The 26,712-nt window shown below is 36.3% G+C and overlaps 1 protein-coding gene across 1 annotated transcript in view; it reads left to right on the top strand.

Moving 5' to 3' along the window:
* CPNE3 (copine 3) overlaps positions 1-26,569 on the top strand; it is a 29,049-nt gene extending 2,480 nt beyond the window's left edge. The window contains exons 2-16 of the mRNA XM_009956959.2: positions 3,874-4,013; positions 4,606-4,785; positions 5,980-6,054; positions 6,519-6,590; positions 7,398-7,481; positions 9,139-9,228; positions 12,790-12,888; positions 16,163-16,249; positions 16,820-16,879; positions 17,863-17,996; positions 18,453-18,507; positions 18,609-18,660; positions 19,316-19,449; positions 21,716-21,952; positions 23,454-26,569. Of these exons, the coding sequence (XP_009955261.1) occupies positions 3,882-4,013; positions 4,606-4,785; positions 5,980-6,054; positions 6,519-6,590; positions 7,398-7,481; positions 9,139-9,228; positions 12,790-12,888; positions 16,163-16,249; positions 16,820-16,879; positions 17,863-17,996; positions 18,453-18,507; positions 18,609-18,660; positions 19,316-19,449; positions 21,716-21,952; positions 23,454-23,564 (1,602 nt within the window). The 5' untranslated portion in view covers positions 3,874-3,881 and the 3' untranslated portion in view covers positions 23,565-26,569. The remainder of the gene's footprint in view (positions 1-3,873; positions 4,014-4,605; positions 4,786-5,979; positions 6,055-6,518; positions 6,591-7,397; positions 7,482-9,138; positions 9,229-12,789; positions 12,889-16,162; positions 16,250-16,819; positions 16,880-17,862; positions 17,997-18,452; positions 18,508-18,608; positions 18,661-19,315; positions 19,450-21,715; positions 21,953-23,453) is intronic.
* Positions 26,570-26,712: the final 143 nt, after the last annotated feature.

Genomic DNA, 26,712 nt, shown 5'->3' on the forward strand with positions numbered 1-26,712 from the left:
GACATTGGCTGGGTTATTTGGTGGACACCACTTATCTTTGGTAGAATCATTAGCGGAATTCAGAGAACGTTGTGATCGGTGGAACTGCAAGACAAGACTAGTCCTTGACTTACACTTTTGCTTTGATAGTGATTGCTCAAGCAGAAGGACTTGTAATATACTTAGTTGACCTAGTCATGCTCCTGAGCGACTTGGACATGTCATAGGATCAGGAACAAACAAGTATCTCCCTGGTGACCATATATTGCTGCAGTTTGGAGTCTGGGTGTCGCAAGTTCTGCCATGCAGTTCATATAGTAATTTTCAGTCTTCTCCTGTCCAGAATTGTCGGTGGTTTTTTAAAAGCGTGCTATACTCCTGTGGTCATAGAATCTATTCCAATAAAAAGGACTATTGAGCTGTCGTTTGGCCCCATTCTGGTGTGCTTTACCTCACTTTATGGTGTACCCTGCATGGATGACAAAGAGCTGATAGCTTGAGAAAAGCAGAGGTTTTAACTATATTTGGCCGATGGGCAGCATTGAATTGAATAAGTAAATCTCTCATGTGATGTAACTTACTGGCAGTCAAGGCTTGTCCTGCCAGACCCCAAACAATATTGTGATGCCGTGTAAAGTTATTCCAGTATCCCAAATGTGCAAGTAATATAGTCTTGTATCTAGAAAATTTTGCATCTGATTTGCCTACTAGATCGGGTAGTGTGTTGTAGAGTGGTATTTCGAGAGGTAATACACTAGTACAGCTGTGATTTCTTATTTCCACTGTCCTGAAGAGACTGCAGTTTGCCAGACTCTGTATTCCATCAGGTCTTCAAAAAGAGCATGCTTACTTACCTGACAGTGACTCTGATCCTTGAGGATGTTTATCAAGAATCCTACCACCCACCTCCCAAACCTGTTTTGGAGGTTTTCAGCTAACACAGGCTTTCAGATATGAGGGGAATTGCATGGAGCTGAAGTCATTCTTCCTTTTATGCACTATGCAGTTATGAGAATTCTATGGCAGTGTATGCAGAGCTCCAACAGCTACTGGTGTTTGAAACACTTCTGAGTTCACGCATGTGAAGCATCTGTGTGCCCTCTGCAAGTTCTGTAGTGACTGCAATTGTTGTGAGAGAAGTATCTGTTGTTTATGTACTGAGTTTCAGTACTGTAAATACTGTTTGGGGTTAATGAGATACAACTTTCTCTCACTAGTAAGTGTTTTACTGACTTTTAATGTTTATAATGTTACTGCAAATCAGGTTGTATACAACTATGCTGTAAAATGTATCGGTCTTATGATATTATGGATAATCATGTATTTTTTCAAGTAAAATAGCAAAATTATTTCTCAAAATGCATTAGAAGTGTACAGACCCCTTCAACCCATTATACAAATAGTGATCCCTAATATTATCAAAACCTCTGAGGAAAATGCCTTGCATTATTTTTCATCTTGGATTTCACAAAACTGGAAATGGAAGAGATCAATGGACCATCTTGGGATTTGAGAAGTTTTGCTTTTGTATCTGGTTTTCAAGTTGAGTATCCTCCACTGGATAAATGCATCTTCTTGTTACAAGTTGTCTTTTATCTGATATGGACCAATTATTACATCTCAAACAAGAGCAATTCCATTTCAGGGAAGCAAAGCAGCTTTTTTATTCTTCCTTTCTCTGTGTGTTAAAGGATGCTTTTTGCACAGCACCCATTTTGCAAAATCTGCTCTTTTCAGACATTAGATGCATAGTGGGAAAGTCAGTGACATGTGGAGGACAGGAAGTAACAGAATTGATGTTACTCATGTGAGAAAGTACTTGTGATGTAAGAGGGGTGGGATGTGTGCACACACATAGGCTGACCAGATTTTTAGGTTGACTGGATGCTAGCTGTTTACCGGTGATTTTGGAAATATTACTTTAAGAAAAGAAATGTGGCTACAAATGCTTTCAGGGACTGATAATAAGGAGTTTCAGGGAAGTTAGAGCAAGAACATTTTGACTGTTTTAGAAATAAATCTCAATTCAAGTTTGAATTCTGTTGAGTTTCACGAAAAACCCTTCTACTTGCTGTTGCAGCATCAGTGGGTATTAGAGCATAATTTTGTCAGCAGAAAGTTGGTGTTTTTTTTTTTTTTTTTTTTTTTTCTGGAAACAGCCATTAAGGAGTCATGCACTGGTCTGTGCTGGATTCTATGGGCAAAGCTGCTGACTGTTTATGACCTCTGTCTGGCAGCCGGGAAAGCAACAGGGAATGGAAAATACCAGCATAAAAAGAGAACCAGGAAAAAAAGAGCAGACTGCTTTTTAGAGATATGCTTTCTAAGCCTAAAAAGGCATTGGTTTAAAAACAATTTAAATACTTAGAGCTTCACCTTTTTTTCCCTAAAGGACAATGGCTGAAACTTGATACAGTCACGGCAGCAAAAGATACTCTTTAAGATGGGATTGTGTGTAGGTGTTTGAGAGGTGCAGGAAGATTTCCATGAATCTGACATGCTTATTAAAAATAATGTATGTGCATGAATGTTTGAGTGGTTCCTTTACAGGTAATATATATTTACTTCAGTCTCCAAAAGGTCCATCTCTAAGATAGCAAAACAGAGATGGAGAGACAACGGGCGAAGTGTACCCTAGTGGAATACGAGAAGCCTTAGGAAAATTCCCTCAGACCACAATGTTTTCTTTCTCCTGTTTTCAGTTTGCCATTGCTGTTTTCCATGCTACTTTCCCTTTTTGCCTCTAAAAAAAGTTACTTTTCACCAAAAGTCATGTGAATGCAGTAAAAGGAAGCGAGATGGACTGACTGGGTTAAGTATAGTTTTATGTTCAAGTACACTATATATATATGTATGATGCAAGTGAGCTAGGCTGTGGACTTGCTGTAGGGAAGGAGAACCTGAAGATAAAGAGGCTTGGGAACTTTCAAGACAGGCTACTTGTGGAGAGGTCTGGAAGTTTTAGTCTGAGTCAAGGGCAATTGTACCGTAGAGGCTCACCTCAAGAGGTGTTGGAAATGATCAACTGTATTCCTGAAGAGTACAATTACAGAGATTTTTTTTTATAGAGAGACTATCTGCTGCTCAGACCTAATTAGGCTTGCAAATGCACGTTATCCCAGCATGGGATTCATAACTGATAATGAAGTTGTTTCTGTAGGTTTGTACTATCTGCTGGTCTTCTCAGTTCCAGTGGAGAATGAATGAGATACTTAAGAGGAAATGTGAGAAAGCTTTCAGTTCTTTTTTCAAATGAACCTCCAGAAAGAACACTTCCTCCTAATTCTTAATTGTTACTTGACTTTAAAGTTGTTTGTCCCTATTATTAAAAATTGTCATCGTTTTTGAAGATTTACTAAAGCAAGATCGCTTATTCATGTTACCCACTTAAACTTCTTTTCCAATACTGCCACGCTCATGGCTTCAGCATTTTGTTAAAAAGATTTGGTGAGGAAGTATATAATGATTTTTTTTTCCTTATTAATTGAATTGTTATTAATATCTACATTGTAAGATACTGGCATTCATGTGGGCTTTACAGGATGTAATGTAAAGCTTACAAAGTTTTATTGTCAGCAGTTCAAACCACTGGGCTTTCTTAGTGGTGCATCCCGTTTTCAATTTGGTTCCTCAAGCATTCTAGGAAACCTGATCTTGTTTATTATGTGCAGATTTTGAAATGAAGTTTTGTACTTATGTGGCAAAGCCAAGAGTATGACAGTAGTACTGTAATGTTGGTACATCATAGATCTTAAAGTTTGCATTTGGATCCTCAGATCTCACTCCTGACAAGCTAACAATTCTGATAATCAGTCAGAGAATTAATGCAGTGTGACAATTTCGTTTTTTTGCTATTTTTAGTCCATTTTTAAAATAATGATTTCTGTTTTCTAGCTTAACAAATGGCAGCGCAGTGTGTGACAAAGGTGGAGCTGACTATTGCCTGCACCAATCTCTTGGACAAAGATGTTGGTTCCAAGTCAGACCCACTGTGTGTGCTTCTCCAGAACACGAGTGGTCAGCAGTGGTATGAGGTACAGTGTGATGCTTCTCATGAATCTGTTAAAAACAGTCAAACTTGTTGGACCTTTTATAACACTGGAGTGCATGATTTCATTGAAATATTTTAATTATATACCGTTATACAGACCTCTGACTACTTTTCATTAGCTTATGTCTATAATAGTTATATAGGCAGCACACTAATAATCGTTTCCTAATAAATACTTAGACCTGTCTGATTTTTAGCCCTATTTTCCCCAGCCATGTGTGGACCAACAGAAGAAGCCTTCTAAGTGATTAAATGTGCTTTTATAAATACAGTACTCTAAAACTAGGATCTCATCCTGTATTTGACAATGTACTATTTTTATGTTGGTCTTCCCTATGCGGGAATAGATGCTCCTTACAAGGAGCAAAGAAAAACATGTCCTCAAGTATCTCTGACTTACAGCAGTGGGTTTTGTAATATAATGTGGTTATTTATGTTTGATGAAAGGTTTGTGGGAAGATATGGCTTTATACTTCATAGTAAGAAGAACTTTTGAATGTGTTTAATAATAAGTTATTTGATTTCAGTGCTTGGTTGATGAAATACTGGATAAAGTGGTATCTTTCTAACTGCAGGTTGATCGCACAGAAAGAGTTAAGAATTCCTTGAACCCAAGGTTTGCCAAGAAATTCCTGATTGATTACTATTTTGAGCTTGTTCAGAAACTTAAATTTGGAATATATGACATTGATAACAAAACCTTTGATCTGAGTGATGATGACTTCTTAGGGGAATTTGAATGTACACTGGGACAAGTAAGTATGCAGATAATTTCCCTTAGAAATAGGAAAATAGAAGTTACTGCAAATCATTAACCACTTTTATCTTAAATTTGTTACTGTGTTCTTGTGCAGTTGGGGTATTCTTAAGTTAACTAGGATTCCCTTCATTTGTTTTTTGAAGCCTCAGTTTGTTGTATATACATTTTATTTGCAAAAGGTCTTGAGATGACACACTGAAATGTACTCTAGGATGGTGACTGTCCAGATTGCTGCCTGCAAGTGGACTGTCAATGAGCACAAATCAGTAGTTGCAATTTATTTAGTACTCAAATTCTTATTTTTATGCTTCATAAAAAGAGAGTTGGGGTATAGCAACATGAGAGTCTTCATAAGAACCATATTAACCTTGTAATTTGCTTTCCATTCACAGCAAGTAGTGATTCTGATTTTGCCTACTGTTGATTTCGCTCCCATTTCCCTGACAAATTCTGCTATTGGTGATATCACCATCAGGCATCTTCTTTTTAACTTGTTCTTTCTAATAGATGCTTGAAAGATGCTTTGAAGGCACTTCTCAGGAAAGTCTTCTTGGGGTTTTTACTCCCCTGTGCCTGAAGTATTTTTATTTTTTATTTTAAGTGCATTATGAAGATGGAGGCATTGTGAAATTAAATTTGGCAACAGTTTAGAATTAATCATTCATTCTTTAAAGTAAAGAAGGACCTGTAGAATGAGTAGACACATTTCTGAGAAAGCATTGCCTGAAGAGGATAAAATAAAATCAACTAGAAACACTGTGGGAGGAGGCTGATGTTTGTTTGCATGACAAAAATTGTGTTTATAAATCTGTTTGCTGAAGGCCTTTTTGAAATGTGGCTTGCATGTGTTTGAATGGTACGTATAAAAAACTTAAGAACAATTTGAGATTGGAACTTAAGGTATTATCTTTGTCCATGTATGTGCATCATGTTACTAGAAGACAGTTTATTTCATATTGTTCCTGAAACTCTGCATGTGTTTATCTGCATATATATTTTAAAATTTTTGAAGTGTATCAAGTATTAGCTATTTATTTGTAGGAGATTGTGGGAAGTAAATGTAATGCTGTCATCTTCATGGTAAAGGAAAAAGTCCTCAAATGAAAATACCTCACTATCCCATTTCATTCCGTTGAAAATCTGTTAAATTGCACTAATAATGGTTGATACGCAAATTTTATCTTGGCAGATAGTTTCTAGCGGGACTCTAACAAAGCCGTTAGTACTTAAAAATGGCAGACCTGCTGGAAGAGGAAATATTATGGTAAGACAATTAAGGCAATAAATTCTTCAGTGTTTATCCTTAAATGTTTTTGTGGATTTTTTTTTTTTTAGTTAATTAGTTAGTGGCTTGAACACAATGTGTCTAATTTTAGTGCTGTAAAAAGTATCTTAAAGCATTTTTTTTCCTCCACTAATATTTCTTTGTCATCCAAAATGAGAGCAGCCTGCCTTCTGCATTTACGAGTCTCATTGCATCCATCAAAATAATCAGAGCATCTGATGCATTACTTTTTGGGTACTATCTTTAATTGTTGGTGTCATCATCTAGTGAATCCCAATGTCAAATCAAATTGTTCCTCCTTCCCCCCACCCTATGTTTTAATGTTTCGTTTGTGAGCAAAAATGATTTTCTTTATTAGTCCTGTCATAGGAGTGTTGTGAATATAAGAAAACTGTATAGTTCCTGAATACAGAATAAGTATTTAATTTTGTTTACCTATCTAGATTACAGCAGAAGAAGTGAAGGATAACAGGGTCGTGGTATTAGAAGTAGAAGCAAGGAAACTGGACAATAAGGTATTTAAGTGATGGCTCTTTCTTTGATAAAGTAGTAAAATCAGAATCTTGTCAAAACAGGAAACATTAAAATGTTCATTCTTATTTTTTCTGAAATAATTAAATCCATCAAGATTTTTCTTAACACTAAAACAGAAGCTGAAGAAAGATTGCTTCAGAGTAACTTCATTGACTTGAAATGAATGATAACGTATCTCTAAATAACACAAGTGCATTGCAGGGGTAGTCTGTGAACAGCATTCTCCCATTTAAATGTAGATCTTTATGTTTAATCCTAAAGATACAGGAGTTTTGGTATATCCATTGGTTTGAATAGCTGTATAAATGATTACCTGTTAGCTCTCTGAAATAAATCTTAAAGAGTATACTTGGAGGGTATAAATCTGTTACGTTAAACATTTTGGGGCTGCCTAAAATTGCTGAACTTAGAAAGATTTTTGAAAACTAGAAAAAATAAATAATAGAAAAAATGTTATTTTTCCCAGTCGATTTAATGATACTTTTTTGTACTGGATGAAATACTTGGTTTCCTAACAATTCATCATAATGCTGATTAGTGTAGGTATTCTTATGTGTGAACTGTCAGGTATTTAATATGTGGTCACTACATAAATTGACAGACATACCCCTATTTTCTTTCTCTCTTTCACAGGTGATAACATAATCAGACTTTCATTTCTTCATCTAAAGCTTTTGTTCCATGAATATTTAGTTTATTTTTTTTTAGTCTAATTGTGTTTTAACTGGCATTTAATGGCATTCATGCCACAGGCTGTTCTGGGATAATTACATGTTCTTTGAATACAGGATTTTTTTGGAAAGTCAGATCCTTATCTGGAATTCCACAAGCAGACTGGAGATGGAAACTGGGTGATGGTTCACAGGACAGAGGTAGGATATTTTCAGTCAACAACCTAGAGATTAAGGTTTTTTGGTTTCCACTATGTCATAGCACCAAAGGTAGAATGCCCTTACAAAAAAAGAGAATGGTCTGGTAGTTGACATGCAGACCAATTAGAGATAGCCTCAGCTCTTCCACTGATTTTCTGATAGAACGGGAAGTCTACCTTACTCTGATTCTGATTTATGCCATCCTATTTTAAAGGAAAATACTTTTTATTTCTTGGGGTTTATTTCTTGGGTTTTATTTTATCTTTCTGCAATCTAGAAGGAAACAAATGTTTTGAAAAGGTACTGCACACTCATACAGGGGCATTTGTCTCAGTACTACTCTGAGGGTAGAACTTGGGCATTACTGTGACTGTGCTGTTCTTATGTCAGTGTGACCTAGCTGTACCTTTTGCTAATGAAAGTAATTACAGTGAATGCTTGCTTAGCAAGGGCAAGCCAAGGATAATGCTGGGTGAGGGAAAACGTGCTTGAGCAGCAGCAGCCTTCTACCCAGGAGGAGGTGCACAGGTCCCTTGGCAGCAGCTGACAGGGTAGGAGTAGGTTCAAAATGTCTCACTGCAGTGGAAGCTCAGGCCCTAGTCATAACTGAGGTACTGTGTGCATTTGAATTGGTGACAGTATTAAGTTTGAAGCACATATGTTGAAGAAGTGTAAATCCTTTTTGTGTCACATTTATAAAAATAGTTTATCTCATGAGGTGGTTTTGCTGCATAAAATAGATCTTTTCCATGAGGATTTCATTCATCTTCAATTTCAGTGATGAATCCAGAATTTGTTGTTCCAGCCTATAACTAGCTGGAGGATTAGTTCTTTATATTATGGATTTTAAAAACCTTTTTATGTTACTAACTGTTATTTACTGTCTTAATTTTCAAAAGAGAGATTTCTTTCTCTGCACTCCTACAGTGCTGGAGGTATAAGGATTATTATTATTAGGTACTATTAATTAAGTATTGCGTGGTGTGTGTAGTTTGTTGTGCTTTATAAGGTCATTATTTGGTGTATTGAGTATATTACAGATACTTTTCAGTTGACAAATTCTGAAGATCCTTCAGTATTATTCTTAAATATCACTTATTTAGCACTCAGTTTGCAAGACCTTTTATCCTTATGCACTGTTTCTGCTTAACCATACCATGAATTTCTTGAGGGAATATTTCCATAAGTGACATTTCAGAATAAATACAAGCTGGAGTGAATTGTAATCTCCAGAGGACTGATTTATTCAGAAATTCCAGTGTAATCTTTTTGCATATTTTTTTTGTAAGTCATGTTTTATATATGTTTGTGTATATGTATGTATATATGTGTGTGCTTTTAAAAAAAAGTCAATGTTTTTGTGAAGATAAATGTAATTTTTTGCAGTGTAGTAGCTGAATGATACAGTAGATCACAGTGCAGTCTAGAAAAATATGGAGTTGTAAAATAACATCTCTTTTGGCCAATGATATTGCATGTTAAGAAAGTTTAGTTTGTTTATATCCTCTATGTTAGGATTTGGGTTGCAGGAAGTGATAGACAACAGCAACAAAACCAACAGTTTTTGCTTACAAAATCATAGTTTTAAGGTATGATCCATTACAATAACTACTTTTTAGTCTTGTGAACAATACTATTCTGGCTTTTTTTAAAACAGGTCATTAAAAACAACCTGAATCCTGTTTGGAGGCCCTTTAAAATCTCTCTCAATTCTCTGTGTTACAGTGACATGGACAAGTCAATCAAGGTAATGTATATGAAGTGTGTGTATGAATTAATACATTGAAAAAATTAGAATATGCAATAAATGGAAGATGTGTTATTCTAGTTATTGCCTCTTTGTTTCAAATTGAATTGAAAGTATTAGGTTTCTTGCTTGAACATGACATGTATCTACGTGCATACTTTAGGAAAAAAAAAAACACCTCACATTTGTGATGCATTAGCTGGTAAAAATTGGTCTTTGAAAGTCTGAAAAAAACAGTAGAACATTAGTAGCTTTGAAACGTCCAATTAATTTTCTTGTTCAGATCGTACAGTTTTAGTGTTGCATCAGCCGACATTGGTGGTGTTAATATATTGTATAGTGAAAGATGTATGGTAAAGGCTAGAATAGGCTTTGTTCTGTGTTACGGATCTTTGTTACTGGTGCAACAGGTAACACTGATGAAATTCTTGATATACTACCTGATAGAATTAATTACACTTACTATACTAGCTGAGATAACAGATATGGACCAGATGCATCTTGTGGATACCAGATATAGCAACTTTTTCTCCTCGGATAAAAGTGAACTTTCTGTCAGAGTCTCAGCCAAACCTGTGAAGTGGTAGTTCTACCAGGACTGGTCTTTAACTCTTTGTAGCTTCAAATCTTATCTTGAATAAATTATGTTTTAACTTCTGAATGTTTTTCTTTAGGAATTCCCTTTAGGGGTGAAATTGAATGTAAACAACCAATGGAAATGCCTTTTATAAGCTACTATGAACATGTTAGGAACCTGATATTCTAGCATTTGAAAGAAAAAGAAATAGCCCAAATGAAACAAACCACTATACTTGCCGTTCTTCCTCTGGGAAGGAAAAATGAGAGCATGATCTGCATGTGACAGATATTAGTCATATGACTTGAGGCAGTCCTGGAAAATGCTTAACAGCCTCAGGGATCTGGGTGTTACAAGCACCTGTATAGATTTAAATACATAATTACAGAGCAGACTAATGAACGACTGTACAAGCCCTGAACCTGCTTCCCTTACTGCTGCTGTGCTTTTTTTCCTTCTCATTCCTTTCTGCTTCCCTTTTCCCCAAAATAGCTGTGACAGCTCTTACATCTCCATATACTGTAATATATTGCTCTTTTTCAGTAAACAGCTATACTAGAATTAGAGACCATTGACTAAAATGTATCTATTAAGATGGAGTTATTCTCAGCTCTATCATAATTTTAATAAAGTCTGTTCTTTGAAATGTTACCTCAGAAGTGTAGGTTTCTTTCCAGAGGAAATAGATTTTACTTAGAGTTGTTACGGACAGGTAGACAGACAGTGGAATTGTGTCTTAATTTAGAAACCCGGGAGCTATCACTTCAAACATTAAAATGCAGACAGAATTGTATCATATTGTTGAAGGATTAAAAAAAACTTTTAATACTTTCGTATGTGCGCAGTTCCGTACGCAATGGGCTATTTGTCATAGTAAGTAAAACCACCAACTTTTCCATAATGAGTGGCTTTTCACCTATTTAATGGCTTAGTTTGTGTATCCCCAGCAATGCACAAACCAAGTTGACTATCTTCTGGATTTGTTGCTGTATTCCATGTGAGTGTGTTTGCGGTCAGTGAAGTTTTTCTGTGTTGAATATGTAAGCCTTTCATCTGGAGCAAGCATACCTAGTTCTGCTGGGGAAAATATACGTGCAATTTTATCACATGGTTCCCTAGTGCAATGCGTGACCGGGAGAGCATACGTGGAACAAAAAGGTTTCTGTCTTGCCCAGAGTAAGTACTGAAAATTGGCTTGGGTGGGTCATATATATCAGGCAAGACAGACTTTGATCCCTTTAAAAGGAAAGAAGTAACTGTGCTAACTGCGGACAGATATAATAACTATTGGCTTAGGAAATGTCTTCAGTTTTAAATTTCAGGTACTGAAGCACTTGGCTGAGTATTTGATTGGCTGCCTTGATTTGTGGCATTCAAAAGAAATTACATCGCATCCACCATGAACATTAGTCTGTCGGTTCTGTGGCTGCTTGTTTGAGATCTAAGTTGTTATTCAGTGCATGTGCATGCATTTATTTATTTATTTATTAGTGCATTCAAAATGTTGTAGGAGTGGTGCAAACTGCAGCATAGAGGCACATTCTGCACAGAGTAGAACTTGGAATCTGCGCATCGTGATTTGTACTTCAGTATTACTGTTTGTTTTCAGAAAGTTAATTCTTCTCTGAAGCTCAAGTGTATGTTAAAGTGCTTTATTTTACTTTCTCATTCCTAAATGAGGTGGCCAAGTAATCAACTAAATTGTTTCTTGAATATGATTTATGATTTTTTCAGTCTAGGAAGACAGACATGAAAATAGCTGTTCACTTTAAGCCATATTTATTCAGAAAAGTTTTTCTTGACACTTATGTTTTGATTCCAAATACTGGGGGATTCTGACTTGGACTCTATTTATTATTGTTATTATTTATCATTATTATTAGATTATTTTAATTTGCTTTCCTGTGATTTAATTTAGCTAGCATGTCTGTGTTCCTAGAACTGAAATAAAATGTCAGAAGTGGATGGAATTAGCATATACAATTATAGATAAATACCCAGATTTTTGTCTAGAAAGACAGTTGGGTCACATTCCTAAGTTGCGCCTCTAAAAATTAAAAATTGAGGACATTGTAAGATTAAAGTAATAGTGGTAAAATTATGCTCATTCAAACTGATAGGTTCTCAAAGAGAAAAAAAAAATCTATTTTTCACTTGTTCTGCCTTCTTTGGTTGGTTGGGGTGTTAAAAGATGAATTGATTGAATAGTAAAACATAGCATTAAACATTGAATACAGAAAAAGAGGAATTTTTGTTTGACATTCAGATGCGTGAAATGTGGATCAGTGCCTGTTTACATTTGCTAATCTTAAAAAAAAAAACAAACCAAACCAAACCAAAACCCAACAAAAACAAAACCAAAAAAATCCAAACCCAAATAAAAAACCCCAAGAAAACAAGACCAAAAAACCCCATCCAAGTCTTGTTTCTAGATTTAGGGGTGAACCTTCATAGACTTGTAAATTCTGAGTTAACTTGAAGATGAATAAAGTAATATAAAAGTCTAATGGAATTCTCGTGATTGATGGATAACTGATTTACTAAATTTTTAGCTGAATACTCAGAGATAGTTAAATTTCCTTAATACCTCTGAAAAACAAAGTCTCTTAGTTCATGATGACAGTAAAAAAACCTACATTGTTTTCCTATTCTTCCTGACACCCTCTCACTCCAAAACTTGAATTATAATTCAATATGATTGATGTTACTTGCTCATGCTGACACTGCTTAGTATTCTCGTCGTTCCTTCACTTCAGCAGAAGATCTGATCTGAAACTGGGTATATCATCTTTTACCCAGTCTTAATCTGTGATTTTTAGATGCAACTCTATGTAATTCTAAGACTGCAACATGAGAAAAACACCCTAAGAGATTTAGGAATGTTTTGGATGTTCAAGTTTGCCTGAAATAGACATGCCATTGTAGTGTTTATTGCTTTCATAGGGCCGTTTCTGTTACTAACACTAAATAATACTTCATTTTAGGTTGAGTGCTATGACTATGATAGTGATGGGTCTCATGATCTCATAGGAAGTTTTCAAACTACAATGTCAAAACTGAAGGAAGCATCTCTGTCCTCACCTGTAAGTCTTACATAGTCTAAGCTGCCTGTGTGGTTTTGATAAGCTGTTTTACTCATTTTGGAGCAAAACTTAGGTCCCTTGTCTTGCAGGGATCGCAGTTGTGTTAGGCTACACCTTAACAATGCTACTGTAGTTGAGGCTGACTCAGCATTTATATTATACATCCACTTTCATGTGATTAATATCTTGGTTACAGTTTTTAATAATACATATGTAAATACCCATCCATCAGCATAAATCAATTTCACTAATCATAAAAATACAGAAATCAAAAAATTTAGAGTATCAAAAGACAGAATGCAGTACAAATTTCACTGAAGTTAAAAGGCCAAAGCTTGTAGTATTTTTTTCAGGTTTTACTCAGTCCTCTATTTCAGGTATGGCACTTATGAACTGTCATGCAAACTTTAGCAAATATGAAAAAATTCAGCATTTATGCCACTGCTCAAAAATGCAACTGAATGCATTAGATTAGGTGTCTCTTTAAAGTGAAACTACCCTTCCTGTTCTTATAAACTGTTAGTTTGCAAAACTTTTAATAGATAAGGTTTACATTTAGAAGAAGAAAGGTGGCATAGCAACCTTAACATGAAAGTCTTTGTTTTATGGATGTATGTTATCAAAATATTTTACTGTCTTTTACTTTAATGCTGTAAAACCTGAAGAACTGCTTCTGCATTAATAATAATGGAATATATATATGAGAGTGCCTGTTTGTACTTTTCTAGCATCTTGAGTGTTGCATTTGTACTAAATTCTTCAGAACTGTTGAATGTGAAGAGTCAGCCTTGACTGTAGCGGTTTTTTGGTTGCTGCTTTGTGCCCTGCCGTGCTTTTCTTTTAGATACCTGTTTCTGAATTAATTTTGAGTTATGTGTGGTTCAGTTTAATGCCTCTTCAAGTTTTATATTGTTCATAAGGAATTTTGAACTCGCGTCCTGCGCATATAATTCATATGCTGCCTAATTGGAGCTTTTAGGTGTTTTTCTCATTTTTTCTAGATTTTCAGGGGGCCAGATGGTATCAGTTTAGCTTTCAGTGCTGACAGTGATCCTTCTTATTGTTGTAACTAAAGTGTGCAGAAAAAAATTGGGGAGCAGGAGGATTTCATAAAAGCATTTTTTCTGCTTTTTATAATTAAGATTTTACAAATCTTTTAACAAGATGTTTTTCTTAATTTGTTTTTTGGTGTTTTTTTTTAAAAAAAAAAAATTGAACTTTTGTTATAGAGCAGTGTTGTAAATTAAACAAACCTAGCACATTTCTATGTTCACATTTTCAAGCCCATATATTTGTAAGAACTGTGATAGTGAGCTCTCATGCAACATGTTGTGTAAAGGCTCCTTGACAATACAACTATCTATTTTCATTGTGCCCCTAGCAGCATAATCGGTGCAGTTACTTGAATTTAAAGAAAAGATACTTTAAGTTATAATCTGCCTATGCTGGTTTTGGAAGGGCTTTAAGAAAGTCATATTCATGAGAACTGTGGCTATACCTACTCTAAGTAACTTAACTGCTGTGTCAGTAAGATAAAGGCATGAGACACCACAGTTAATGTGCTCCTGCTTTCTTCTACTTTTAAAAATAACTAACCTCTAATCCTGCATGATCCAATTAATTTGACAATGTCTGTAAAATATTTCTAGTGCACGTTAGAATTTGGCTTTATATGCTCAAAGTGTATCCAGTTCTGGGCCCCTCAGTTCAAGGACAGGGAACTGCTTGAAAGAGTCCAGCACAGAGCCACAGAGATGATGAAGGGGGTGGAACATCTCCCTTCTGATGAAAGGCTGAGGGAGCTGGGTCTCTTGAGCTTGGAGAAGAGGAGATGGAGGGGTGACCTCATTAATGTTTATAAATACGTAAAGGGTGAATGTCAGGATGGAGCTGGGCTCTTCTAGGTGATGTCAAATGACAGGACAAGGGGCAACAGGTGCAAGCTGGATCATAGGAGGTTCCACATTAACATAAGGCAAAACTTTTTCACTGTGAGAGTGACAGAGCCCTGGAACAGGCTGCCCAGAGAGGTTGTGGAGTCTCCTTCTGTGGAGACATTCAAAATCCACCTGGATATGTTCTTGTGTGACCTACTCTAGGTGGTCCTGCTCTGGCAGGGAGGTTGGACTAGATGGTCTTTCAAGGTCCATTCCCACACCTAACATTCTGTGATTAGTTACTCCCACAATTCTGACATCAGCTGATTTTGTGGGTGATTTGGCACAGCTGCTTTCAAGTTTACTTGAGGTAAGCACGGGTGTGACTATCCTCAATTGCTGAAAAAGCTGATCTTGTATGACTGAAGTGAATGTGTGACTTTTCATTCTCTGGAGAATTGCGAATTTAAAAAAAAAAAAAAATTTCACCTTTGCTTAAGGTGTATTTTCCCTCCAAGCATGCTGTTACTGAGCTTTGTTTGGAGGATTATGAAATGTAGTTGAAAGACTGTAAATGCTGTGTATCTCATGGTCGTTATTACTGAGTACCTCACCAGCTGACACAGTACAGAAGCAAGTCCTTGAAAGACAATTTCTATCAAAAAGAAGTGATGCTGGTGGTGAAACATCCAAAACAAGAAAGTAAACAGGAAGGATGTAGGCTTCTCAGGTGCTGACCTTGTTAGTACATTTTTTCACTTGAATCTAATTGCAAGATCACTTTTTAAAACTTAATTAACTTAAACGAAAGCAGCGGAACCTGTTTCTGTCGCTGAGACTGAAGGCGTGTCTGGAATACCTCCTCAGAGTGTTTATGCACCAGACACACTGCACAGTGCCATCATGACTGTATGATAGCAGGAGCTGCTAAACCTGGCTAGCTGTTCGTTGCAATTGGAAGTCAAGGTATTGGTTTAGTTGATGAAGCCTCAACAACTGGTTTTGGAAAGCTTAAACATAATACCTCTTATTTTGTACGTTACTGCCACAGCTGCTGGAAGCAGTGATACTTTGCCTGAATCACTGCGTCTTTACCAAAAAGAAAGCTGTTAGCAGGATCCTCAGAGGGAAAATGGTACACCATTTCTTTGTCTTGTTGAAATACAGTTGTCTAAACAAACATCTTTGTAAGCTTTTGTGTAAGAGAGGATTTCTGTCTTGATAATGGGTTTTTTTATGCTGATTTTGGGCAGGCTGTGTTTAATTTTGCTTGATAGTGAAATAAACTGCATTTTTAGTACAATCCCAAAGCCTCAGTCCTAGAATAAAGAATTTTTAAATTTGTTGCATAAATGGTATTTATAGTGCTTTTGTTGGATTTGTTTGCATTCATGCAGGTTGAATTTGAGTGCATCAATGAAAAGAAAAGACAGAAGAAAAAAAACTATAAAAACTCTGGCATTGTGAGTGTTAAGCACTGTGAGGTCAGTAATACATTCTGGTATGACTGTTTTTAAGTGTTCAGGCATAGCAACACTCATCTAGTAAGCCTTCACCCTCAAACTGTGAGAAACTTTAAAATGTCTGAAAGTTCCAGACATAGTAAGTATTTCAGGGCTCTGATTCGTATAAGCAGACAGATTGACAGCTAAATCACGTATCTGTCCTCCCCTGACCCCTCACTTTCTCATGAAGATGCCATCTATACAGCAAAAGTCGCTCACCAATTTGTAAGGCCATTCCTGAACCGCTGCATTTTCCAACTCGCTGTTTTATGGTGAATTAAAATCTGGTAAGTCTGTCATAATATGTTGGTTTAGAAATGATAGTGCTTTTGCAACTGTTCTGTTGTCTGCCTGCAATTTTGTAAAAGGCCTGATTCTGATGCACTATGTCATCGCACACGTGCAGTGGGTGGGTGGGATATCTAAAGAGTAAAAGTAGTGCTTTGCATGGGTAAAGATAACAAATCTGGAACCTCAGAAGTTGCTGCAATAATACTTACTGGTTTTCTCCCATTAAAAAAAGTTAATTTCTATCTTTTCTATTTTTAGATCATAGTAGAATGCACATTCCTTGATTACATCATGGGTGGGTGTCAGCTGAATTTCACAGTAAGTTAAATCATTTATGTAAAGTAGCTTTTGAGTTTTGGAACAAACGGAAGTGTATTTGCGGTTGGACTTAATGATCTTAAGAGGTCTGTTCCAGCCTTAAAGATTCTGTGATTCTATATAATTGATTGCCTGTGCTCTTAATTTGATTTATTGTATTTTTTGTTGTTCTATAGCATGGAGGGGGGGAAGCTGTTTTGCCAGAGTCCATCTAGTCTGTTTAGAAAAACTTATTTTCTTTACTGATGGCACGAAGTTCTGAACCTGTAGTTGTGTTTGTTAGGAACTAGCTGAGCTGCGTGGATGGAAACCAAGGAGAAATTTACACTTCTCTGATTTACTTCAAGTTTCCTTTTCATAGTGGCTTTTTTTTTTTTTTCTTTTTCCCTTCCTCTGGCCAAAGATTTCACTTTTGCCTTTCATGGTGTTTTTCAAGGCCCTTTGTTTAATGAAAGCAGCATAGAGAAGTCATCATATGGGTTAGGAACCTTAAGTTAGCTAATTTGTGAACCAAGCACAAATAACAGTAGGATGTTTTCACCCTGCTGATGTACCTGATCACCAAAGCAGAGAAGACCCACTGAGTTCAGAGAAAGAACTATCTCTAGGTATCTGTGGTGTCTGGCTAGTTGTACTTCTGAGAGGAAAGATGTGTATGGCAAGATACAGGATGAAATTAATTTAAGAGCTATTGAAGAGCTGCTGTGAATGGTAACTGAAAGTAAACACAGTGAAAACCTGACATTAAATTCATTTCAGCCCTTCTGAGAGATGCAGAGCTTCTGCTGTTTTTGTAGTGGCATTGTTTTAAGAGTGTTACTATTCCAAGAAACCTACATCTGAGTATTGTGCCTGTTAGGTTTGTAGATGTCCTGGTAACTATTATTTACAACTCCTTCATAATTTTCACTTTGTCTTTCCCAGAGATGAGAAACATAATTTTACCTCTAGCACCAATTTGATATAAATACTGCATTTGACAGGTGGGGATAGATTTTACAGGCTCCAATGGAGACCCTCGCTCTCCAGACTCTCTGCATTACCTCAGCCCTAATGGAGTTAATGAATACCTAACAGCCATTTGGTCTGTAGGAATGGTCATTCAGGATTATGATACGTAAGTTTTAGCTTTTTATTTAAATAACTTTTTAGATATGTATAGATTTTTTTTGTGGTAGTTTCTTAAACTGGTGTTGAAAATGCCAGCAGATATATTGAAATGACACTTCTGAGCTGAAATACAGAGATTAAAAAGACTTCATAATCACTGCACAATCACATAATCACAAGCAAAAGCTTGTGCTTACAGCGGGCAAGCAAGGCTTTTCATCTGTGATGTAAAGAGCAGCATTAATTTAAATAAATGCTTGCATTCTTGCCAATTTGGTGTTAAAGACTGGGTTTGGTCCTAGAAACAATTACAGGGGGGAACATCCATTTAACTTTGCCTCTTAACGCTTAATAAACAGCATTTTTAATGATCAAAAGCAGCACTGATTAGCTAAACTTAGTGAACTGTGACAGATTTTAAAGGAAGGCACTCACTTAATTTTCTTTCAAATTGTTTTTTTAGAGATAAGATGTTTCCAGCCTTTGGATTTGGTGCACAAATTCCTCCCTCCTTTCAGGTAATGGAATATGTAAATGCACTACATAAAACAACTAAAAGCACTTACTTCTGGAGGAGGATGTATATAGAGTCCTGACTGTTTTTTTTGTGTATTGACAGGTGTCACATGAGTTCCCATTAAATTTTAACCCTTCAAACCCATTCTGTAATGGTAAGTCTGAGAAAGTAACATCAGACGTGGAGAATAAAATGTTGAATATGAAGAAATAAAAACACTTGAAAAGTGAAAGGTGAAGCATGTTGTTCTAATTAAATGAGAAGTTTGGTCAGGTAGCAGGAAACAATTCTACAGCTGTTTTCTTAGTTATTAGAAATAGCATTTTCTGTCTCTTCTGTAATGATTTGTGAAAGAAGCCTTTTAAACAGCTAGGGCACAGTACAGGTAAGCTGGGAATGGTTCTCTCATGCTGTTGAGCCACTTCATTCTACTTCACTGCTGGTGTGGAGTTGTCTGGTTTGAGTACGATGTTGCTAGTGTCTGTTCAGTGTGCCCTCTGATCACACTGCTAATTACCACAAGCTGCCACGTCAAGAGAACCGTTGTAATTCAGTTACACTTCAGCATGCAGTATTTATTTTTTCTTTTCACATAAAGCCAAGCATGTTAAGCATGTGCATTAAGTTTTGGTCGAGCTGAAGGCCTCCATTGCTCATGAATCACTTATATTTTTCATCATGGTTAGTTTAAAATCTTTGCATCATCACTTAAAATAACTAATATATACAGTGTTTTAGGAAGATCAGGTGCTTCAAAATATCTTAATTCTGATATGAAAAAATTAATATGATCTATTTGTCTTCTCTAGGAATTCAAGGCATCATTGATGCATATCGGGCTTGTCTTCCTCAAGTGAAGTTATATGGGCCAACAAATTTTTCTCCGATTATAAATCATGTGGCAAGATTTGCTGCTGCAGCTACACAACAGCAAACAGCATCTGTAAGTTCTTTATGGTAGTGTGTGTATTTTTCTTACTTTTTTCTTTCCCTTCTAGTTTATAACTACTGTTTTTTCTCTTCTAAGCTTGTAATGTACTTGTTTCGACAGCTGGCCATTTATCTTGTGAATTGGTGTTTGGTACCCTTAAAGCAAGATAAAAGCTAGCTGATTTTTGCAGATTGTACACAACAATTCTCTTCTAAATTAACTATATAAACTCTTCAGGGTTGAAATACCAACTTAAAAATACATGGCACTTCCATGGTATTTTCTGTTCAAAGCTCTTGCAGTGCTATACAGGTATTAGTCTAATTTAAAATCTTTGCATATAGGAGAGTGATTTAACAGCAGCTGAGAAAAATCGATTAGACTTTGTTTCACATCTGATAGCTGAGAGAGGGAATTAAGTAAGCTGATGGAGGAATGGAGGATATAGCTACCGACACCTAGGTGCCAACATAAATGATTAACTGTCTGTATTATAAAGCTTTAGGTGCTCTATGTGCTGTGCCCCTCTCCCTAGTAAAATCATATGTGTGAGTTGTTGACCATGTTAAAAAATAGGAATTCTAAAGAGCAAGTCTTGAGTATTGAATCATTTAGATAATAATCCATGCAAGTTCAGCAAATCTGAAGTCATAATATCCAAAATCATTGATGATAGCAATACTGGTGTCTCAGATGTCATGTAAAATAAGAAAATAAAATTAGCTATTTTTGCGTATAAAATACCTGTGGAAACCAATTTGGAAAAGAGCTGTGGATTTTCGTATGCCAAGAAGTGTATAAGGTTTTGCCTTGATAGTCTTTTGGTAGGAACTGTCGTCAATTAAGCACTGGAACAGGCTGCCCAGGGAAGTGGTTGAGTCACCAGCCCTGGAGATATTTAAAAGATATGTAGCTGTGGCACTTGGGGACGTGCTTTAGTGATGGACTTGGCAATGTTACGTTAGCAGTAGGACTCGAGGATCTTAAGTATCTTTTCCAACATAAATGATTCTATGATCAATATATATATGTTAGGAAAGTAGTTTGTTTTTTTTTCCGGAGAGTGCAATATGCCTAGCAAGAGATTTATTTTTTCTGCCTGAAAGCATGTGTTGAAAAAATTTTGCTGCCTTGCCATTTAATGCATATTGTAGATATTTTGGGTTGGCTTTTGGTATTGAGTTTTTTTTTCCGGTATGGGGGAAGTGTAAGAAGAGAGAAATAAATCCAATGTGATGTGCTGTTGTGCTGCTGGTCATAGCCTTCTCTGGTCATGGTTGCTTTGTAGACATTCTTGCTGGAGTGGGGAAATGGAGAGGTGGGAAGCAATGAGAAAAGGTGATTCCTGAACACAGGAGATAAGGGAAAACCAATTATTTTGGAGACAGAGGAAGACTTTTAAGAGTACTGGGAGTACCTTTGGAACTTGAATTTGTGTTGCCCAGTAGTCGTCTGAAGTGAACCAAGTGAGAGAAGACCAGAAGACTAAAAAGTGTTTGATAGTTTCTGGACTTTGTACTTCTAGCTTATTTTTGGTACTTCAATCCAGAACAGAGGCTAAGGTGCCAATTTTAGAAGCCCTTACAGTATAGTGGGAGCAACTCAAGTGGTACTTGCATAAATTACCGAAGTACTGCAAGGTGGTTTCAGATGCCTTGGTAATTAACTTCATAAAGCAGCTAGAAAAAAACACGATCAAAGGAATTTGAAAATGGGTATTCTGTTTTTCAGCACAAAAAAAATGTGTTTTAATCTATATTTAGGATTTTAGGTATGCATTGAAAAAATGAAGACCTGTTCCATCATCCATGGTAGCACTGTTTTGTTTATCAATTCTTAACTGAATGAAGCAAAGGGTAGCATTTTGTAAAGGTATTGATAGACCAGAAGGGAAACAAATACAAGTTTCACTGGTGTTATCTGTCCAAAACCTCAATAAACTGCCTTCTGTCCCAGGCCAAATACTTGGAAGATAGGTTAACTGTTGTTTTTTGTGAGGATTTTGGAGAGGAGGAGAAGGGTGATACCATTGGGCTTTTGGGAGGTGGCTGTTTGAAGATGACTTTTTAAAAGACTGATTATGATGTCCTTATAAATTTCTTCAGACTGTACAATGAAGCCTGACCAGAACTTAGATGTTTGATTGTAAAATTCAGTGAGTGCATGGAACATGCTCAAAGTAACAACAGTATGTAGTTATTATGTGCATTTTTCTAAGTGTACATGCCTACATGTTTTCTATTTCTTTGTCATAACGCAGCGTTTATTGATTTGACAGCAATACTTTATACTTCTGATCATAACGGATGGTGTGATAACAGACCTTGATGAAACTCGGACTGCCATAGTTAATGCTTCGAAATTGCCCATGTCCATTATCATTGTTGGTGTTGGAGGAGCAGACTTTGATGCTATGGAGTTTCTTGATGGTGACAATGGAGTTCTTAGGTCCTCATCAGGAGAACCAGCTGTCAGAGACATTGTCCAATTTGTGCCATTCAGGAAGTTCCAAACTGTAAGTAATCTTAATGGTATGCTTAATAATCATTGTAGAGGTATGCTGGGTTTGCTAGGATATCCAACATAGAGAGTCCTAAGCTTTTGCACTGTCTCTAGAATGAACTCTGAAGTCTGAGATAAGTCTTTATCAAATGTTAAAAAAAAAAAAAAAACCAAACAGAAGACTTCAGCATCTGTAGAATTTCGATTAGGTGAGCTGATTTGTGTTTTAAAAGACTCCATTTCTGGTTTCAGCACTGTTTTTCTGTTCAGCACTGTTTTTCTGACAGGTTGCTGCAGGGGAATGACCTTTGTAAATCTCCCTCAGACTTGATTAAACAAATGGATGTGTTTTTAATTTGGGAGGAAGAATTTACTGTGATTTTTAGTAAAGTGTTTTTTATTGTGGATGCCCATTTGTAAATGTGCATTAGTCTTACATTTTAGTGCAGTGTTAAAATTCAAGGCTAAATGATTGAGGTCATAATCAGTAGAAATTGTGTGTGGGCACAATAGTGGTGATAGTTTTCATTTTCATTAAAGCAAATATATCAAAAAACAGGCGGTGAAAGAATGAAGTCCTGATTTTTTTGCTGTAGAACCCAGTGAAATATGCACAGGCTAATATAGTCTGAGTTTTAAATGTCATATCACTGGACAAAGTTGATTTAAAAAAAAAAAACCAAAACAAAACCAAAAAAAAAGCCCCAAAAACCGAACAACCGAAATTTCCTCAGGATGGTGAAGATAAGATCAATATTTTTATTTCCATCCTGGTATGTTCTAATTTTGTTCTTAGTATTAACCCTGTTAATAATACTCCTTATACCTTCCTATTCGGTCTTTGTATTTTTATTTTTACTTTTGATACAAGTTATTTGTTTAATCTTAGAGCAACTCAGGCAAACTGACAGAGTGCAAAATCAATATAGAATATGCTTACTGAATAATGCACTTGGATGTGGATTTTCTAGGGTCAATACTCAGTATAAAATTGTATATTGAAGTGCTTTCAGTTTCTAGAAAAAGGAGTACTTTTTTTTTTTACCATGGATACTTAGTCTTACAGTTAAAAAAGTGTTTCTAGAAGAGCTGGTCTGTAGCCATACAGTTAATGTGGGTGATACTTGGTGTAAAAGGTTTGCAGTTGATTAGACAAGCCTGACCTTAAGCAGCTAGTGGAAGTGTGTTTACATGGCTGAAGTTTGATGTCTGCACACTATGTGTGTGTGTGTGAATGTATTTCATATGACAAAGGTATCTTCAGACCTGGCAGCCCTTTGTGCACCCAGGTCCTGTCACTTCAGTGGAACAAGGCAGCCAGCTGATTCCTGGTAATGGGAGCAAGAAGGTAAAGATGTCAGGGAAGCTTCCATCTGTCCCACACGGGTGCTGTGCAAAGTGCTCTGTAAAATGTCAGACTTTAAATTGGCCTAGCAGAGGAGGTGCTTATTACCAGTCTTAGGATCTCCATTGGCAGTTGCTGGAAACTGAAACTTGGTGTTCTTTTTTATAAGTCTCCAAGAGAAGCTCTGGCGCAGTGCGTCCTGGCAGAAGTCCCTCAGCAAGTAGTGAACTACTTCAGCACCTACAAACTGCAACCTCCTAAGAATCCTGCTGGAAAATGAATGGGCTGAGCAGGGGAACTGGGACTCTGTGCTTGCTGTACTTGCTATACCTACAGACTTTGGTTCTCGAGATACTTCTCTATACATGTATACACACACCTCTGTATGGTAACGTCTGTTAGCTTTTGCCTGCAAATCACTTTGCCAAGTGTGCCTTTTAAGGGCCGAAATTGTAACTGTGTTCGTATTTGATGTTGATTTGAGAGATAGAGCTTACATGAGTGCATTTCATTTTGAAAAGGAAGAGTGGGGAAAAAAAGGAGGTTGAATATTCAGAGAGAAGGGGGACAGCAGCTGGAAGTGGAACAGCTGGCTGTTTGACAAATATGGCCAGTGAGAGCGTTTGTTTACTTTTGTGCGGATCAGCACTGAGGACTGCAGTTTTTCTCTGATCATAAACCTAGTCTGAAATGAGAAAGAGGGTATATCCCCACCAAGCAGATAGAAGTTTGTATGAGCTTCAATAAGTCTGGAATACTTTAGGCTTCTGTGTCTATTAAGCCACCATAACAAAATTTTGTCAAGGGAGTTTCTTAATTAGATGAGGGCCAGAACAGAGCGTAAAGGCCGTTCTTGCACACCTACTTTACATTTGCCACTTCAGTGCCTTTGGCCGATGCCTGGGATTCAGGGCTGTGAGTATGAGCCAAACAAGTCGTTAAAGAGAATGCACACTATAAAAGAATATATATTTAAGATAGTACAGGAATAACTAGGGTGAATCAAGGTAAACCTCTAACATCTCAGAAGAATACTATTGGCCTTTGAGGCTACTACTACTGTAAAGGCTGTAACGTGGGTTTCACTGTGTGCTGTGCTGGAAAAAGGCGACTCCAGAGTTTATTTTGGTTGGGGTTTTGTTTTGTTTTTTTTTTTTTTTTTTTTTTTTGTTTGTTTGTTTGTTTGTTTTGTGGTGGTGTTTTTTTTTTTTTTCTATAAAGTAGTCATAACTATTGATCTTTAAAGGGGTTTCTGTGAAGTGGGAATTCAGTTTTTAGTTTAGAAGTTTTGTCTGATTTATAACTGCACATTTTCAAGCAAAGGCAGTTTTGAAAGTGCTACCTATATTGTTTTTGTCATATTTTGAATCATGCTTCTTTTTCATGAGTACACTAATGAAAAGTGCCTGCAAAAAATCCAGTCTTCCTTTTTCCTTGCCAGTAGGAAGGCATAAGAAAGTCTCTGAGCTCCAATCCTGTAATCATAGTGCATTTATCTCAGGCAAACAATTTCTGGTTTATTTTCTTTAGTTTTCTCTTCACTGTTTATACCAAGTGTAAATGTTGACATGTTTGCTTAGTGGAAAGATTAAGGTTTCTTGTCTCAGAGCTGCATACTGCTTGCTGATGATCTCTTCTGATCCTGCCAGTGAGTGTATCATTAAGTGGATGTGACGATCTCATTTATTACTTCCAAAATGCTCACCTTGAACATCAATTCTGCAATTTCACATTTGAAGTACTTCAGTTAGACACCTGGCTGATCTTATTTTGGATGGTCTGGCTGTAACATGTAAGAACAGAATGGACTAACGCTGAATTTAGCATACTTGACTTGGGCATTCAAGGTTGCACCAGGTCATAGCATATGTGACTTTGTATGTGACTTTTTTTCAGTTCCTGAATCTGCTGTGTGATTTATTTTTTTACTTTTTTTTTTTTCTATACACGTATAAGCCTGTCAGATATATGAATTCACATTAACATTGATGGTTGAAAGATATATGTATTGAGATTGTCTTACACATCCTGTAAAACGTAACAAATGTTTTGTAGACAGTTGACTAGTTATCAGTCCTGAATGAATATGTTACTCTCCACTCCATTTTCCTTGGTGGAAGGGGGTCCTGAATAGTTTCAGTAGCAGAACACTAAGGAAGAGATTTTGTTTCGTATTAAACAAAGCTCCTTTTTTTTTTTTTTTTTTTTAAAAAAAATCTAATTAATGTGTTTTGTAAAAATCTACAGACATCTTTTTATCAGGGTAGTGCAAATGTGTTACTACTTTATTCGTAAATTTTAATGAAGTGTTGTGCCAGACATGCAACAGAAAATACTAAGATCAAGGAAATCGTTATAATGAACCTAAATCACACTGCTACAAATTGATACTGTGTCATTTTGGAAGAGTAAACTGTTTCACAGCTGCATAGTCCGTGTACAAAGATAACCAGATGCGGTATTAATGCTTTGTCTAGATTCACTGAAGTGGATGAGTGCTACTGGTAGGAGTACAGGATACTACTGAAGTTCCTCTGAGCTGTCTGCCAAAATTACAATGCTGCATCTCAGTTCTGTTCCCAATTCTGTTTTAAGTTGCTGTGGAAGTGCATTTCAATGCATTTAAGTAAGCTAGTAGGTATTATACTAAATACTGGCTGTATATAAAATAAAACGTCTTGTTTTCTCTGTATTCTATACATAAATTCTGAGTTTCTACAGTAGAGAATTCATTATCTCTTATTGGAAAAGTGCCCCCATGTTCCTTAAGCTTAGGGAATTAAATAGTGCATCGATGACACCTATTTCTCAATGTGCCCTGTTCTATGTAAAGGACAAGTGTTTCAGACCTGACAGTAGCAAGAACCATTTTCCAGGTACAACTTTTTCTTAGAGGTGTGCAGCTAACACTTGTTGAAAAATTGGAAACTTCCAAGTTAGGCTGAAGCAATATTCTGAGTCAAGGAATGCAGCAGATTGTGAGTCAAAGGGGAGGGGAGTTACTTCACTGTTTTGCCATTTTTTATTTGTTTATTTTTACATGTAAAAAATGCCTTATTAGCTTGAGAGTGACAAAACAAAATAATTGTCAAACTTTTGTAAAGTGAATGTGCTTGTAGGTCACTTGCTCCATCTTGTGATAAAAATGATGTATAGCAGTCTTTGTAATCACACTTTTTGCCATTTAATGGTTGTAATATGACAGAATTTTTTATTTTCCTATGTGTTTCAATTCTGATGAAGTTATCTGATTTACAATGCCTATGCATTAAAAATATAATTTCAGTATACTGTTCTATTGTGCTTTTGTGTTCAGTGTTTTCTATGTAATGATAAATGCTGCTTTTACAGTTCCTATGATGAGTATTCCACAATCTGAACAGCTCAGATTTATAACAAGTATTATCAGATGAGAGGAAAAATGCCTT

Source organism: Leptosomus discolor, chromosome 5 (assembly GCF_034619465.1).
Source record: "Leptosomus discolor isolate bLepDis1 chromosome 5, bLepDis1.hap2, whole genome shotgun sequence".
Taxonomy (NCBI): Eukaryota; Metazoa; Chordata; class Aves; order Leptosomiformes; family Leptosomidae; genus Leptosomus; species Leptosomus discolor.